This window comes from Malania oleifera, chromosome 4 (genome assembly GCF_029873635.1).
Source record: "Malania oleifera isolate guangnan ecotype guangnan chromosome 4, ASM2987363v1, whole genome shotgun sequence".
Lineage (NCBI taxonomy): Eukaryota > Viridiplantae > Streptophyta > Magnoliopsida > Santalales > Ximeniaceae > Malania > Malania oleifera.
This window is the reverse complement of record NC_080420.1, coordinates 115,874,757-115,893,745: the sequence shown is the minus strand read 5'-3', so window position 1 is coordinate 115,893,745 and position 18,989 is coordinate 115,874,757. Positions and strand designations below refer to the sequence as shown.

The following is an 18,989-nucleotide window of genomic DNA, read 5'->3' as shown; positions in this document are numbered from 1 at the left end:
TGATAATAGAATGTTAGGTATCAGATAAATGAAAGGATTACGTGGCACCCGGGTCCCACCAAGCGGGTTTGGGGCACTACGAAGCACGGATTATTTAGGTATAACACATTGGACCAAGTGGAGCAGGCCTTTCGTGCTACAGAGTTATGATTATATAGTTTTTACAGAATTGTGATACACATATTATACAATGTTATTCACAAAGTTATGGCTAGACAGTATTTTATAGAATTATAGCTTATACGTTTATACAGAATTATGACATACAGTTTGCACAGTACTATGATGTCCAGATTATAAAACCATGAATAAATAGTATGTTTACAAAATTATGAATATACCGTGATTTACAGAGCCATGATTATACAATGTTTTATAGAACTATAATTATATAGAGCCATGATTATACTGTGTTTTACGAAACTATAATTATACAAAGCCATGATTATATACTGTTTTGCAGAACTATGATTATACCGAGCTTTTCAGAACCATGATTATATAGAGTTTTACAGAACCATGATATACAGAGCATAGAACCATGACATACAGAATTACAGATGATATAGATATACAATTATTATAACGTCATGGTTAACACAGTTGATACAGAATCATGGTTAGTACAATTGATATAGAATCACGGTAAAACATATCGATATTATATAGAAATAATATTATATAGTATCAGACCTTGATGGAACAAAGCAGTTTATAGAGTACGGTACTGTAGCTATACCGTATATATAGTGCAACGATACGTCCAGATAGAGTATGGTGTTGAATGCCGATTGTGCCATAGGTAGAGTAGAGGGCTCCCTGGCGTCCGGACCAGGTGGAGCGGGCCTTTTGTACTACAAATACATATAGAAATACAGTAAGACTAGCACTGGTAGGCCAACTAGTGTTTAGTCCCGCCTACGGGCCGCACAACCTTGTAATGAATGGTTAAATCATGACATACTACCATCCAGGGAAGTTTTCAAAATTATATATACAGTATACACAGAATAGAGTGAATATATAGTATAGATAGAAGTATGTTTTAATAAATAACTCAAAATTACTGTATTTTAAATGATATAAAGAGAATTGAGAGGAACCAAAAATCTAGTGAAAGAGAGAGAATCCAGTTGAATTTTTGCCCAAAAATATGATTTTGCATATATATATATATATATATATATATATATATATATATAGACTGCTGTCATGTGGCTTCGTCGATGAGACATGTGGAATCGTTGACAAACCGAAGAAGGGAGTTCATTGACGAACCAAAGGGCTTGCATATCCCCCTCTCGGTATCTCTTCCTCGACGAGGCACTAAAACTCGTCCACGAACCGTATATGGGCGTTCGTCAACGAATCCCTTTTGAATTTTCCTTTTATTTTCTGGGTCTCTTCACAAAGCCTAAAAAGTCTACCCTAATTTCTTAAGCGCCGCAGCTCCCAACCCTAATCTCTTTCTCCTCTACACTCCCAACGCCGCACGACCTCCACCAATATCCCGTGCCCGTGCCTAGCTGCCATCCATGTCCTTCTTTGTCTCTGTCTCTGTCTCTGTCTCTCTCTTCCTCACAGGCAATCCCGAAGTAAATCCTTAACCACAAAATCCCTAATTTGCCATGCAATGTGAGCCGCATCTCCTTCTCCAGCAATCCCTACGTGTCGTTGCTTTCCCAATGCAATACCCCGGTCTGCAACCTGAACCTCTATTTAGCGTTACTATCCCTATTCGCAAACGTGAGTCGTTGCCCTTCCTTTTCCCCTTCCCTGAACCACCGACCTATCGTTGCAATGTCGCCCAAATCCTAGCAGCTTGACCCCTAGTTCCTTGTTATCTTAGTTGTACGCTCCTCTCTCTCGCTTGTCTAACTTCACGCACCCCTGAACCATTGTCGAACTCAAGCTCAGACTCGAAACCGAGCAGGACACCTTGTTTCCGAGTGCAATATAGAGTTGCCCACTCGCAACGGTGAAGTACCATCCAATCTCCGCCGTTTCTGTTTGCTCCCATCCCTGGCAGTGACGACACTGAATCGTCGCTCATCCTTCAAACTCTACCACTTTCTCTCTCACTCTCAATGGTTCTTTCTATAGCCATGGTGACTTCTTGGCCCATAACAAACACTAGCACTTCCATATTCGACCTGAACTCTTCCTAACCATTCTCTCTACTCTCGAGCAACATTGCTATCTTCGACCAAAACTCTCTCTCACCCATTCCCACTTCTAAGAGCATTTAAACCAACCACCAGTCGCTTTCTTTCTCATCTTGATTTACACTCACATTACCCTGCCCATGGCTGCTGTAATTTCCTCCACTCTTCTTCCTTTCAATACCCTTATCCACATGGTCACAATCAAACTCTCCTCATCCAACTCTCTCCTATGGAAAAGTCAATTGTTTCCTCTCTTAGAGAGCCAAGAACTGATCGGCCATGTGGATGACACTCTTGAGCCCCCACCCCGTTTTGAACCTATGGATTCTTAGACACCAAACATCAAACATGTGGCATGGAAAAATATAGACAAACGTCTCCTTAGCCTTCTCTTGTCCTCCCTCAATGAGGAGGCCATGGTCGAAGTCATGGGTCTCTCCACTTCACGTGAGGTCTAGGTTACCTTGGAGAACACCTTCAGCAATCGCTCCAAGGCGTATGAAATCCATCTCAAAGATGATTTGCAACTAATGAAATGTAGCACTAAGTCTGTTTCAGAGTACACCCAAGCCTTCAAGGCTCTCTGTGCTCAACTTCATGCAATCGGTTGGCCTGTTAATGACAAAGACAAGGTACATTAGTTCCTCTGAGGTCTTGGCTCAAACTTCTTAAGTTTTTCCACGAAACAAATGGCTCTCACCCCATTACCCTGTTTTGCTGACTTGGTGCCCAAAGCCAAGAGCTTTGAGCTCTTTCGGAAATCATTGGAACTTGCTGGCTCGCCAACTGCAGCCTTCATTGCTACCCATCACTACCTTGCAAAGCCGAACCCAAGGTCCAATTCCTCCCGCCCTTAGAAAGACCGAATTGGCTGCTATGGATAAGGACATGGACGCTTCTCCTCTGGACGATGTTCCCCGCGTTGCCAAATATGCCGCATGGAGGGTCACTATGCGGATCGATACAACAAATGGTATGATCGACATGGTCATGCCTCTGAAGCTTAGCTTTCCGAAGCCCTCACCTCCTCATTTTCCATCTCTGCTTATACGGGTAAGAATTGTGTTATTGTCAGAAATGGTGCATCGCTACCCATCACCCACACTGGTAAAATTCCCCCTTCCCTTTATTTTGATCTGTTAGATGTTTTGGTTGTCCCTCACCTCACTAAAAATATGTTGCCCATTAGTAAATTAACGATTGATTTTCCATTAATCGCTGCATTTACTAATATATATATATATATATATATATATTTACTGTTCAGAATCACCAAACAAGAAGGGTAGTGGCAACTGGTAAATGAGATGGCAGCTTATATGTGCTAGATTTGTCCTCCAAAATAAACTCTTTACACTTCATATGATTTATGGCATGCTCGCCTTGGACATGTGAATCATTCTGTTATTTCTCTTTTGAATAAAAAAGGACATCCTTATCTTATCTCTTTATTGCCATCTCATTTATTATGTACTACATGTAAAATTGCGAATAATCACCAATTGTCTTATAATCGCAATGAACATCGATCATCCAAAATGTTAAATCTTCTTCATTGTGATGTATTGGGTCCTTCTCCTGTAAAGTCGAACTTGGGGTTTGCATACTATGTCTTATTTGTTGATGATTTTTCCCATTTCATTTGACTTTACCCATTGAAATTAAAATATGACTTCTATAATACCTTTCTTCAATTTCAAAAATTTTTCAAAGCCCGTATCAAAATATTTCAAAGTGATGGTGGTGCAAAATTCACTAGCAACAACTTTAAAGCACACCTTCGTACCTTTAACATTCATCATAAACTCTCTTGCCCATATACACCCGCCCAAAACGGTCGCGCTAAAAGGAAACACCATCATGTGACTGAGACAGGCCTGACTCTCCTTTTTCATTCTCACACTCCTACTTACCTTCAGGTTGACGCTTTTAGAACTGCTACTTACATCATCAACCGTTTTCCCACACCGCTTCTCGAAGGTAAGTCCCCTTTTGAGCTTCTATATGGTTCCTCTCTTAATTATGAAAACTTTCATCCCTTTGATTATTGTGTTTATCCTTGCTTACGTGGTTACATGACTAACAAATTTTCCCCTCATTGTATCCCTTGCATTTTTATGGGTTATAGTTCCTCTTACATAGGTTTTCGTTGTCTTGACCCCACCACCTCTAGACTTTATATCACCCAACATGCCCAATTTGATGAGAACCACTTTCCTTTCAAACATACTTCCTAAGCTCAACCCATATCCTCCCTTCATATCTCCAAATTTTTGGAACCGAGTCTTCCCTATATAGACATGCCCCTACCTTCTCCTGCACCAGTTTCCTGACATATTCCTCCATCCGGATCCACCCGGTGCATTATTTGTCCTGATTCAATGGATCAGTCTTTATAGATAGCTAATTCTTATATAGGTCCGTCTCTGCCACACTCGGACCTCCGACCGGCTTCTCTTGAGCCCAACACTGCGTTGCCTATCATTGCCAGCACTCCTATTGTAGCTATCCCATTGGGCTCCTATCCTATGCTCATCCAAGCCAAAGCTGACATTTTTATGACTCGTCACCCGGTGCATCTGGGCCATGTGAAATCCTCTAGTCTTCCTTATGATCTTCTTGTATCCACTGTTCCAAAAGGTTTCAAATTCGCTATTAAGAATCCTGCTTGGCTTGCTGCCATGGACAAAGAAGTTCAAGCCTCGCAACATAATCGTACTTGGATTTTGGTTCCTTGACTCGCCAACACCAATATTATGGGTTCCAAATGGGTATTTATGGACCAAATAATTACTTGATGGATATATTGAGTGTCTTAAAGCCCATCTTGTTGCCAAGGGCTACACACATGTATTTGGTCTTGACTACACTGAAACCTTTAGTCCTGTCATCAAGGCTACAACTGTCCATGTTGTTCTCTCTCTTGCTATGACAAACAAATGGCCTCTTCGCCAACTTGATGTCAAAAATGCGTTTCTCAATGACCATCTCACTGAACATGTTTATATGGAACAACGTCCTGGGTATATTGACCCTCACTTCCCTAGCCATGTTTGTTAATTGAAGAAAGCTCTCTATGGCCTAAAGCAAGCCCTTTGTGTCTGGTTTCAGCGTTTGAGCTTTTTTCCCACTCTACTTGGTTTTTATTGCAGTCGTGCAGACATATCACTCTTTGTTTTTTAATAAGTAGATTGACATGATTTATTTACTTCTATATGTTCATGACGTCAATATTACAGGCAACAACTCCTTTCTTCTTGACAACTGTACTTGCGAGCTCAATTATGAGTTTGCTACTAAGGACTTGGGTTCTCTCAGTTATTTCCTTGGTCTTGAAGCTACATCCACCACTAATCATCTTCTTATCAGTTAGATGAAATATGCACGAGACATTCTCACGCGAGCTCAGTTACTTGATAGCAAACCAGTTCACACCCCAATGGTTGTTTCCTAGAACCTGTCTATTGATGGTCCTCTATTTTTGAATCCCACGCTCTATAGATCTCTCGTTGGTGCTCTTTAATACCTGACTATCACATGCCCTGATATTGCTCATGGTATCAACTTTATCAGTCAATTTCTACATTCTCCGACTAAAGGCCATTTCTTTGCTATCAAACGCATTCTTCGCTATATTAATGGCACACTGCATTTTAACCTCACTTTTCATCCCTCTGTTGCTCTTGGTGCTTTAGTTGCTTACTCCGATGTAGATTGGGCAGGATGCCTTGACACTCGTCGCTCTACCTCTGGTTATTGTATTTATCTTGGAGACTATTAGGTGTCTTGGAGTGTAAAGAAATTGTGACGATCTGCTTAATTTTCACATTTTTTTTATAATAAAATAAATTCAATATCACAAATCTCAGCAGATCATAATCCACCTGGACCCCGTAGGTACCAGGGATATATCAAAACACATAACGGAAGCCTAAGCAACAGAAAACATACAATCACATTATCATAAATACAAAAACATCAATCGCAATACCATAAATACCAGAGTCACTATGTCCATTATATTTCAGTATGTACATCCCAAAGACAAGATCTAGGGATATTTTCCATAAAATTCAACTATCTCTACTAAAACTTACCCTTCAAAGAGGGCAGACAAATAGCACTAGATCAGCGGGGCTTTTCCCGATCTCCTATTTGGGGCTCCTGAAAAGTTTATAAAATTTTGGGGTGAGACACCTCTCAGTAAGGAAAATAAACTAATACCAGTGTGTGACAACATGAGTATTCTGTGTTATACATATACCATACAAAACATATTCAGTAATTGTTATGTCAAATTTGGGAAACATATATATCATCGAAAACATGGCAGAACATACTACATTTTCATAGACATATTTCATCTCATATAATAATAATAATAATACAAAAACATTGCTAGCAGGTTAGCTGGTTGTTGTCATGTATTACCCCCATATGACTGGGTTGTGTAGCCTGAAGGAGGGACCTGACAATGGTTGGCCGACCACTGCCAAGTCAAAAGTACAGTCTGTAAGTCTGATGGGTCTGACAAACCTGGTCTATACACCAGGGGTGATCACACATTTCTTAAAAACCACATCGACCATCCAATTTCACACAACTTCGTACAGCGATGTTAACACAAATATCATGATCACGAAGACCATGGACACATAGCAACGATATTGTGCAAGTGTTAGCCTAGACCAAGCAAACTAGGTTTTGATATCATATAACATATACTGAAACTGTGATACATGAATATCTCATATCATTAATTATCAAATCAATCATATCATTTTACATATATACGTATATCATGAAAAATCATCGGCCCGTACACCGGTATTTCACATTTTATCATTGCTTGGCTCGCCGACAAATCATAGCACAACCCTTACGTTAGCGAATCACATCCATAGCTCGGTCCGTACACCGACAAATCATATACATAGCTCAGCCCGTACATTGGAAAATCATACACATAGCACGACCCGTACGCCGAAAAAACATATAAAAATCTCGGCCCGTACGCCGGTTTTTCTATATAAAAATCTGTATCATTAACACATTCCCAAAAAACAGTATTTCATAACAATTTCTACTTATGCCACACTAACACGTTTTTCACATATTCAACATACCATCATTTTTAACAGTATTTTCCCAAATATAAATCATATTTAAATATATTTATTTTCCTAAATCAAATGCTATATATAGATACATTTTCTTAAAAAAAAAAAAAAAACTTAGTTTATCTCCTTACCTGATTCCTGAAAAGCCCCTAAGAAAATCTGTCTCGCACCCGTAGGGTTCCCCATTCAACACCCTGGAAACAGCATTCCCCAAAACTAAAGTTTAGTATTTCAATGCGTATATCACTTCCTACAACTATCAATTAACCAAATACTTAATAGAAAGTCTTATCCTGGATTTGGGATAGTCTCCACCTCAGTCCCACCGACGATCCGCTCTAGTAGACTTGCAAAGAACTTTCCCAGAAGCGTCGTGGTGGCTTCAGATCGTCGATCCAGCGACTGACGAGGCCAAAATTGAAGAGAGAAGGGAGAAGAGTCGTAGGAGAGAGAGAGAGAGAGAGAGAAGAGGGTTGCGGCCGATTTTTTGTGATTAAAATCAGTTTAGGGCTATTTATACTACAAGATTCATCGACAAGCCACACCATCTTGTCAACGAGTTCTTAAGTAATTTCGTCAACGAGCCTTACCCTTCGTCGATGAAATTCAGAGTAGCCAAAATTTTTCTCTTAGTAGTTTTTCATTGACAAAACCTATCCTCGCCGACGAGCTCCTGTTATATCCTCGTCGACAAGTCCCCTGTATTTGTCGACGAGGAGCTAAAAATTTCTCTGGATTTTCCTTTCCAAAATGCGCGTTCGTCGATGAAGTCGACGACCTCCTTCTGTTTCTAGCTTCCATTTCTTTTTTTATTATTATTTAAATACCATTATTCTTAGGGTCGTTACAGAAATAACCTACTATTTCTCACTTCAGTTGTGAATTTGAGTATCGTGCCTTGACTCTCACTACTACCAAAATCCTTTGGCTCACACATCTCCTTTGTGGTCTCAAAGTCCCTCTTCTACAGCGGCCTTTTCTATTTTGTGACTAAAAGAGTGCAATCTTCTTGAGTTCCATTCCTATTTCTCACAAGCGGTCCAAGCATGTTGAGATCGACTATCACTTTCCTTGTAAACTTGTTCTCACTTTCAAACTTTGCACCCAATATGTGTCTTCTCATTTGCAAGTTGTCGACATCTTCGCCAAAAGTGTGTCCAGACCTCTCTTTGACTTCTTGCAATCCAAGCTTCAAGTTTGTTCCAATCTGATGCTCAGCTTGCCAGGGGGGGGGGTGTTGAGGATATTGATGATTCTCTATCTTTGTTTTAGAATGATATTATGTATATACTTTCCTTTTATCTATCCTCTAATTAATAGGGAATTAATATGTAATTATTCAATGTCATCTTTAATTTATTATAAATACACAACGCTCTCCACTTCAAAAGTGTGGTGGTTTTCAAAACTTTTCATGTATAACTCAATGGAGTGATTTCACAACAGTTTTTGAAGTGGAAAAATAAAAAATAAACTTTTTTAAAAGGAAAAACAAAAAAAGGAAGAGGAGGAAGGAGGAAATCAGGATGGGCCCATTGCAAGAGAAGTGACCATGAAGGAACTATCACAAAGGAGGGCATGGAGTTTCCAAGAAGATGAAGAAGAAAAAATTTTCTGCAGCTCTTTTCCTCAATGAAGCCTGGTGGGTCAATCAGGTAGTGAGTGAAAGAGGTACGAACATATCTTTCACCTTCTCTATCAAATTTTAATTCGCTGACGAATGATTGACAGAATTGGTTGCGGCTTGTAAGTGAAAGGCTGCATCTCTTTCACTCTCCCTATCATAGATAGTTTATCCTTAAGACTTTATTTCACTTATGGATGATTTTTCTGACGCGTAATTTGATTTCTTCTATTAAATTGTAAAGTCTTTTTCAAGCATTCAAAGTCTAATATAGGGGCTGTACTATTCATATGGTGGTTGTACTATTTATATGGTGGCTATACTATTCATTTGGTGGCTGCACAAGTCTACAAAGGTGGCTACACTATACATTTGGTGGTTGCACTATTCATTTAGTGGCTGCACAAGTTTACAAAGGTGGCTACACTATTCATTTGACGGCTTTGAAAAAGAGGCTTACAAAACCCCTATAAATAGGGAAGTGGTGGTGAAGGAAGTTGTATCCATCCCAAGCATCTCCAACTCCACCTTTAGAGAGAGATCAAATACTTTCCTACAAAATATCTCTGTTGTAGCCTGTGTTTCTAGTTTCTCCTAATTTGAGAGAAGTTGTATCATTATTTTTCATAGTGGATTCCTTCTATTCTTACTCGTGGTTTTTCCCTCAATTTGTTTGGGGGTTTTCCACGTAAATCTTGGTGTCAATTTTTCTTTTCTAATTTCTTATTTTAGCTGTGTGATACTGTTCCTACCCATTCAATTTCCTAACATCTTCTTCATCTGCAAGGGCTTTAAAAGAATTCTTTACAACTTGAAATTGAAAGAGATTTGAATGGAAGTTTGAATCTAGGTGTGTTTATCCATGAATTCTTGAACCTTTGTCTTGTTCATATTTATGTTTTGTTTTGGTTTTACCATAGGAAGTCTGGTTCTTACGCTATTTTTCATCCCAAATATTTGATATCCCAAGTCTTCATCTGGTATAGTTCTGTGGTTTATGTTTGGTTGTAATTTATTTCCTCTTTCATTTTTTCCTTTCTTGAAATTGTTGGATGAACATGAAAAAATAACTCATTGGTCCCAAAATTAGGCTTTTTCATTTAATTTTTCACAGAGGAAAGCTCAAAATTTTCAATTAACCAAAAAAATATCACCACGAAAAGATAAAAAAAGTTCTAATGGAGATCAAAATTTTGGTCTATCAATTTGAAGGCAGGCAGCTGCTGCCCTTGTTTTCATCAAGACACCATTGCCACCAAAATTGAAAAAATGAATTTTCTCAATGAGTAGTAGATTTTTATTGAACCAACAATGTATATGAAGCTTTAACACTCTCGCATGTGCAGCCCAACACCACACAATAAATAATATCCATTGGAGGAAATACAATAATTCCTGGTAACTACTTTGGTACCATATTAGATTACCACTTTACTTAATAACTTAAGTTATTAGATGTAGTTAAGCCATTATTTCTTGGGCCCAATCATATACAGAAACACCTATCCTCTATTATATTTTTCAAATGTGGGACAAACTCAAGTGGAGTTTTCAATAGTTGTATACTTTGGCAGCTTATAAACATCATTGATGCAAAATGGTGCAATGTTGAGGGAAGGAATGATTGTTTCTTATGGAAAATGTTGTCCTAACCGGTGCTTCCCTCTCAAAGAGCTCGAAGAAGTAGTAAACTTCTGTGACTGACGAAACTTTTTTAAAGACGATGACTATTATAAACTGTACAAGGGCTCTCTCCAGGGTAGACCGATTTGCGTTAAGAAATTTTTGCCAGATGTGAATATTAGTTCAGTTATTAATGACACTGCGATTGCATCCCAAATGAGCATTCATAAGAAGGTTCTGAAGCTCTTAGGATGCTGCTTGGAGACCAAAATCCCTATTCAAGTATTTGAGTTTACAGAGATTAAGGGAACTCTGGGTCATAGTCTTTATGGAGCAGAGTGGCAGCCTCTACCATGGAAATGCAGGGACATAGCAAATGCAGTTGCATATCTACACACTGCCCTTTCCCGACCCATCATCCACAGGGGCCTTATGCCTGAGAAAATTTTACTGGATCAATGTTATGTTGCCAAATTGTCTGATTTCTTTCTTTGCATATCCATTCCTGAAGGCGAGCTGCACGCAGAAATTGATCATGTATGTGGAACTTATGGATTTCTTGCATCAGAGGACTTTAATGCCCATTGTTTGGCTCAGAAAGCTGATGTTTATTGCTTCTGCTACTGCTTTTGACCGGACAAAGGGACTTTTGGTGGCGAGTTAATCTATATGAAGATAATCTTAATGACGTACCCACTCCGATGAAGTATTATGTTGAAAACAACAGGTTGAGTGAGACTGTGGATCCTGTAGTATATAGGAAGAAGCAGCTGGAAGGGCCGAGGTGGAGCAGCAGTTGCAGGATTTTGCAACAGTTGCCCTGAGGTGCATCAATTTAACAGTTGAAGATAGGCCAAGAATGATTCGTGCAGCAAAACAACTCAAGCAGATTGAAGGCTCCATCCAAATTTGTAACTTTTGATGACTTTGGTGTTGGACGTTTGGGTATATTTTAGTTTATTTATTTGTCTTTTACTTGGATTCGGAAAAAATAGTATTTGTAATCTTAAGTGGGTTTGGACTGCTTTCTTGTGAGCCTTCTCTTTTGTTTTCTCTTCATTTTCTTGTGAAAAAAAATATTTTGTTGGAATTCAATTATGGACCTAATGCACCTGAATTTGCTGGAATAGTGATCTCTAATATTTAATATTAGAAAATAGATATGTTAGAAAATTTCCACACGAAGGATCTTCAACTTGTTTTATGAACAATGGTGAAATAAAGATAAGGAAAGAAATTCAAAATATACCTTACGATATTTTCACCGAGATAATCGAACTTAGATGCATTTAGCTCTTTTTCCCTTCTATTTATGTTGGTCAAGTCTTTATCACGTGGAAAACTACTTAATCTTTTCTTCCCTCACTCACTCTTATGTTTGACTTAGTGATGGAAATTCTACCAAACTTGATTATTGAGTGGTAAAATGAAGTAAGAACCCTTTATATAGAAATCCATAAGTGACCCAATTCATCAAAGAGTCATAAATATACATATGATTTTTCCCTTCCTCCAAGGTGAATGTACAATAATTAAATGCATCTCATTATTTCAATATATCTTGATTGGGAGACTTTTCAATAACCATCATAGATACATTGTTACGCCCCGACCTTAATACAGTCCCAGAGTGCTACTATACATACATATCTTGTACAAATCCTGATAACATACACAACTACCTGCCCTAAACAGAGACATATGAGTATTTAATAATGATATGTACTCACATATATCGCGGAAAACATAAACATTAATATGGATTCTAATAGACATACCCGTGTATGTAACTAGTCCTTACATACATTCATTCATACGTAAAACATAAATTGTATTACATTCCCAAAAAGCCAATCAGGCTAACAACCCAGTACTCATACAGAAACTTACGTTAACTAACAGAACCTTACGCCCCTAGCCTCTCTAGATGACTAGGACCGATTTCCTGTAACTCTTGAAGTAAGGTTGTAAGATTGGGGTGAGACACTTCTCAGTAAGAAGGAAGATATTACATTAGTGTGTAACTGTACATTTATATTCTTGTTTGAAAACAGTTACACAGGTTGCACATTTTCAATACTGTAATATATATATATATATATATATATATATATATATATATAGTACATATATAAATTCTTGATAATGTATAACCCAGCATCATTATAAGTGAGAGTTCCCGAGGTTAGGGTAGGGTACAGGCTCATACACTATACAATCCCTCCGCCCGGTACTCAAACCTGTGACTTTGCCCTTAAAGCTTTTAAACCATGTATATGCATATTTAAAACACCGTCTAGCTTGCAACTATCATAACTATGCCAGTTACTTCTCGTGGCAATGGTTGTGCGATAAGAAAACACTGATCGGGCCTTGTTCGTGCAGGCATTGTCAAGCATCATAACATACTGCAATCCGACTTGGCCATCACCACCCTGATCCTTTTTGACTAGTAACCCTTCTTACCAAGCCTACTACTAGATACCCACACTGAAAAATAATTGCGTGTGGTTGCACTGTACCTCTGTTTTTGGCAACAATACCGAGCCTACATAATATAAGCTTTTTTGAGGCTTCATATACTATTGAGACAAACTGCGGTCCCAATATCATATATATAATTTACATTAAAACATAATAACCTGTGCAATCCCAATATTTTCACAATCTCATTCATGCATACTTTCATTCATATTGTGGTAAAAATCGGCTCATAACCTCTCGATTTTACCCTTTTTCCATAATTGGCACGGTATCTAACCGACACCTGTTTTCTACAATTTCTGATAACTACTTGGAACCTTAGTCCCTATAGTTCATATACATGCATCTCAAATCAGTATAGAATCAATTCATATCATACGTCACACTTATTTGGTCAAATATACATTTCATATAAGCTGGTTCGTAAAATATCATTTTTGCTGCTATTAAGAGTTTCAAGCATCTCCTACTTTTAGTTTTAGTGCAAATAAAGTAGTTTAATAAATTTGGAGATCATATGCCAAAACCCCCATTTTTGCCAAAATAGTAAAATCGTGAAAACTGTAAGAATCGGCATTTATACCTGGTAAAATTTTACAAATAAGCAGTCAATAAGTACATATAAATATAAGCTACATATCATATGGTTTATTTAAAAAAAAAAATACTGATGTAAACAAATCCTATTACCTTAATCCCGAAAACTGAAACACGAGCTTATTGATCCAAAACAACAACACAGAAACCTCAAAACCTAAAAATCGAAGAACAATACTTCATTATAATCTCAACTACTACATATATACCAAATTGAAAACGAATTCAGACCCTTACCTCGACTTTAGGAAAAATTCCAAAAATCCTTAAAATGACAATCTTATCTGCTATAACTGTAGAGTTTCCTTCCCTAATCCACGCAGAAACTTTTGATCGTGGAAATAGACGACAAACGGTGAAGGATCGTAGAGAGAGAAAGAGAGAGAGAGAGAGAGAGAGAGAGAGAGAGAGAGAGAGAGAGAGAGAGAGCTTTTGGATTTTCTTACACCTTAAGCGACCAAAAAATGATATTTATAGAGCCTTTGATCGAGTCAAATTCGTTGACGAAGTGGCCCCTTCATTGACAAACCACCTGGACTATTCGCGGACGAAGCTCTTTCTTCGTCGACGAACTCTATCCGAATATTTTCTTGGTTCGCTTGGTATTTCTTCATTGACGATGCCCTGAATTTTGGCAACGAAGAACTAAAGGGACTTCATCAAGAGTATACTGGCTTCGTCGACAAACGCTACTGAAACTCCCTTTTCTTATTTATTTTTATTTAAGGGTTCGGGTCTCTACAATCTCCATTCCTTATAAAAATTTCGTCCTCGAAATTTGCTAATCGATACTACGCATATTCTACACTTACAACTCAGTCCTACAGAAGAGTCAACAGCCACCCACACAGTAGCTCCGGCCCAAGTTTATTACATACCCTCACTTATGGCGGAGGAATACCGTGATTACAACATGATGTTTCAGATATTACATACACATACAAAACTCTCCCGAAAACCGTACTATTTAATCTAAACCACCTATACTACTATACATACTTACGTACCATAAAATAACTGCAGGTACTTCAGGCGTATCTCTAACTCTAGTTCCCATGAAGCTTCCTCCACTGCATGGTTACTCTATCCTACCTTCACTAGCAATATTTCCTTAGTTCGTAACTGCTGAACTTTCCGATCTAATACCTGTACTGGTACCTCCTCATATGATAAATCACTGATCTCTAGAGGCTCGTAACTCAGCATGTGTGATGGATTTGACACGTACTTCCTCAGCACTGACACGTGGAACACGTCATGGACTCTGGATAGTGCTGGGGGCAAAGCCACTCGATAAGCAACCGAACCTATCCTTTCCAGGATCTCAAAAGGCCCAATATACGGAGGACTTAGCTTCCCCTTCTTCCTAAACCTCATCACCCCTTTCATCGGAGCGATCTTCAAGAATACCATATTTCCTACCTCGAACTCTTGCTCTCGTCGGTGAGTATCAGCATAACTCTTCTGCCGACTTTGAGTTGCCTTAATTTTCTTCCTGATCAACTTGACCCTTGTAGAGGTCTGCCAAATAAGTTCCAGACCTTGTATCTGCCACTCACCTACTTGATCCGGGTACAACGAAGATCGACATCGATGACCATACAAGGCTTGGTAAGGTGCCATCTCTATGCTAGCCTAGTAACTGCTGTTATACGCAAACTCAACAAGCGGTAGATACCATATCCAACTATCACCAAATTTCAGTACACAAGCCCGCAACATATGCTCTAACGTCTAAATAGTCCTCTTAGACTGTCCATCCATCTGTGGGTAAAAAAATGTACTGATCGTCAGTTGTGATCCCAAGGCATCCTGTAGACTCTTTAAGAAATGAGATGTAAAACGTGGATCTCGATCCGAAACAACAGAAATGGGGACACCATGGAGTCGTTCAATCTTCTGCACATACAACTAAGCCAACCGAGTCAGAGCATAGCTAACTCTAATTGGAATGAAATGTGCAATCTTTGTTAGTGGATCAACTACAACCCATATGACATTCTACCTATGCAACGTTGTAGGTAACCCCGTTCGACCAATTCGAATTGGCCATAGGTGTAAATTAAATAAATTGTATATGTAGATAAACAAATATTTTCATATTGATCCAGATCAATATGCATTGCGGGTGATTGTAAGATACCCTTTGCGAGGATTCAATAATACAGTCCTTTACGAGGCTGTTCCCATATCTGATGATTATGGTCTGTGCATTGTATTGGATGCACACTGCGTAGGTCTAGCATATTTAACTATGCAATTATATATCGAAACCATTCCTCAAATGGGTGTAACCACAGCTAGGCAGCCAGAGGCGCCTGCCGAGCATTTGGATGAGGTGGAGGAAGACACCCAACAAACACATCATATTTATATGAGTGCGGAGGTTGGTGGTATGCCTACTGTGGATTTTAATGAATATCCAAGATTGTCATTCGAGTCGCTGACATACGAAACACCTATTCCTGACACGTATATGCGGGGAGGTTGCGAAGAAGTCTCGACAGAGGGTCTAGGATCGTTGTTCGCCATTGCGAACGACGTATTGGACAAGGGATTGAACATTACGAATAATGTTAATCTTCAAGATAAAGACACGTACGAGCAGGAAATGGGTGAAAGGTTAAATGAGTTCCTCGATGATGTGAACCCACCCCCTCGGTGAAATGGATGATGCCACGTACACTACCCAGTTCATGGACAAGCCTCCGATGCATAGTAATATTGACGTTGATGCTACAGATTTAACTGCGGCAGATGAGCTTCCTATGCGAGTGACTTGTTGGGATGAATCCTCTGAGGTGAGTAGGGGGATGCTCTTTGGGTCGAAGGATCAGTTGATCATGGTAGTGCAAATATATCACGCTTAAACCCACCATGACTTCCACGTTGTGCGATCTACCCTAGAGTTATGGGTTGCTAGGTGTAAGGAGCATGATTGCGGATGGAGATTGCTTGCAATGTATCAGATGAAACACCAATTATTTGAAATCACCCAATATGGTGGTCCGCACACGTGTCTGAACGAACTTCTCTCACAAAACCATAACCAAATCACATTGTCCCTCATTACTAGAAAGATAGTGATATGATAAGGGGAGATGCGTTGACATCGATCGCCACATTGAAGGAGTTTATAGATTTTAAAACTTAACTCTTAAGTCTAACGGCAACGATAGTACATACCCATTTACTTTGATACATGCCAATGGTGAGATTTGTAGGATTGATTGAGGCATGAGGAGGAGAAGTCGCGGTATAACCGTAAAGCTTAGGCATTTGAGGGAGTTCATCAACGTACATTTTTAGAGAAGCCGCCACCTTGTGAAGAGTTGCTTCCGATACTGGCGGAGGTTGTGCATATGATAACCTCAAAAATAGGAGTATTGATATTGCCCTTATTATGTTGTTCCTTCTCATCTGCGCTCAATCGTGAACTATTAATAAAAAAGTGAAGAATTTGTTTTTTTTAATTAGTATTTTCTTTTTTTCATTATTTTTATAATGCTCTCACCTTCACAAGTTATGATTATTTAGTTACAAAATTTACAAGACAATATGCAAGTAATTAAGAAAATAATTTTGATTTTTATATTGTAACCAAAATTTCAACTACCCATTTATTTTTATGCATGCACTCCACAGTTAGTAACTAAGAATGGAAGAAGCAAAAGGAGGAGATAGACCATGGAGCTTACCTTTGGCAATTTAGGCAGAGAAGAGGAGAGGGAGAGCAGGTCGGAGTGTGGCGAGCACAAGAGGAATGGTGAAGTGGACGTCCACCTCATCCAATTTATAGCCACGAGAGCCTCCGGTTTTCCTACGTGGCTCCTTGGTTGGCGCAATCCATGAACTCATTGGGTCAACTTAACCACGTGGCCCACCTAATGCCGCGTCCGGCCATCCCATTTTCCAACCCAAATCTTCCATTTGGTCTTATTTTAACTTATGGGGTTGGCTTAACGAAGGGTGGAGCTTAGCTTCCATTGCTTCCATTACAAGGGGTGCAAGATCCAATGGATTCAACTCCAGCTCACGGTCTCAAACTCTCAATCCAAAATTCAACATTTCATAAAAAAAAAATAGTAGATTTTCATACAAAAATGAAGCCAATTGTAAGTAATTACTTTAATTGTATATCTTTGAAACATGTTTACTGCATGCTTGAAAAGAAATAGGAGAAAAGAAGCGATAGCTGAGACAGCATTGATGCAAAATGGTGCAATGTTACTCAAAGAGGTGATTGCTTCTTCTTATGGAAAATGTTGTCCTATCCGGTGCTTCTCTATCGAAGAGCTGAAAAACGCAATAAACATCCATGATGTAGATGATGACTTTAATACACTCTGCAAGGGCCCTCTTTAGGGTAGACCAATTTGCATTAGGAAATATTTACCAGCTAGTTCAGCTATTAAAGAGATTGTGATTGCATCCTGGATGAGCAATCATAAGAATGTTCTGAAGCTCTTAGGATGCTGCTTGGAGACAGAAATCCCCATTCTAGTGTTCGATTTTGCAAAAATTAAGGGAACTTTGGGCCGTAGTCTTTATGGTTCCTACAAACCAGAGTGGCAGCCTCTACCATGGAAATGCAGGTTAAAGGTTGCAGTGGAGGTAGCAAATGCAGTTGCATACCTGCACACTGCCCTTCCCACACCCATCATCCACAGGGACATTAAGCCTGAGAACATTTTTCTGGATCAAAGTAATTTTGCCAAATTGTATGATTTCTCTCTTTGCATACCCATTCCTGAAGGCGAAACACAAGTAGCAGTTGGTGATGTCTCTGGAACGTTTGGATTCCTTGCACCAGAGAACATTACTACCTATTGTTTGACCGAGAAAGCTGATGTTTATTCTTTTGGTATGCTTCTGCTGGTGCTTTTGACTGGACAAAGGTACTTCTGGCGCCAATTTGATCTGAATGAAGCTGATCTTGTTGAATTATCCAACGCCACAAAGTATTTTGTTGAGAACAACAGGTTGAGTGAGATTGTGGATCCTGTAGTATTGAAAGAGGTAGCTGGAAGGCCTGGGATGGAGCAGCAGTTGAAGGATTTTGCAACAGTTGTCCTGAGGTGCATCAATTTAACAGTAGAAGATAGGCCAACAATGATTGATGCAGCAAAACAACTTATGCAGATTGAACAGTCTACTCCAGCCCAGTAAATTGCTTCACTTGGCTCCATCCAAGTTTGTAACTTTTGATAACTTTGGTGTTGGACATTTGGATTTATTTTAGTTTATTTACTTATCTTTTACTTCAATTCAGAAATATAGTATTCGTAATCTTAAGTGGGTTTGGACTGCTTTCTTGCGAGTCTTCTGTCTTGTTTTCTCTTCATTTTCTCCTGAAAAATATTTTGTTGGATGCCT

At 39.0% G+C, this 18,989-nt stretch overlaps 1 protein-coding gene across 1 annotated transcript; it reads left to right on the top strand.

Annotated features, from left to right (window-relative positions):
- Positions 1 to 16,279: 16,279 nt before the first annotated feature.
- On the top strand, positions 16,280 to 18,782 carry LOC131153947 (serine/threonine-protein kinase ZRK1-like). The gene is made up of 2 exons (XM_058106391.1): positions 16,280 to 16,414; positions 17,979 to 18,782. Exons 1-2 carry the CDS (start codon positions 16,280 to 16,282, stop codon positions 18,780 to 18,782), a joined length of 939 nt encoding a protein of 312 aa, XP_057962374.1.
- The last annotated feature ends 207 nt before the right edge of the window (positions 18,783 to 18,989 follow it).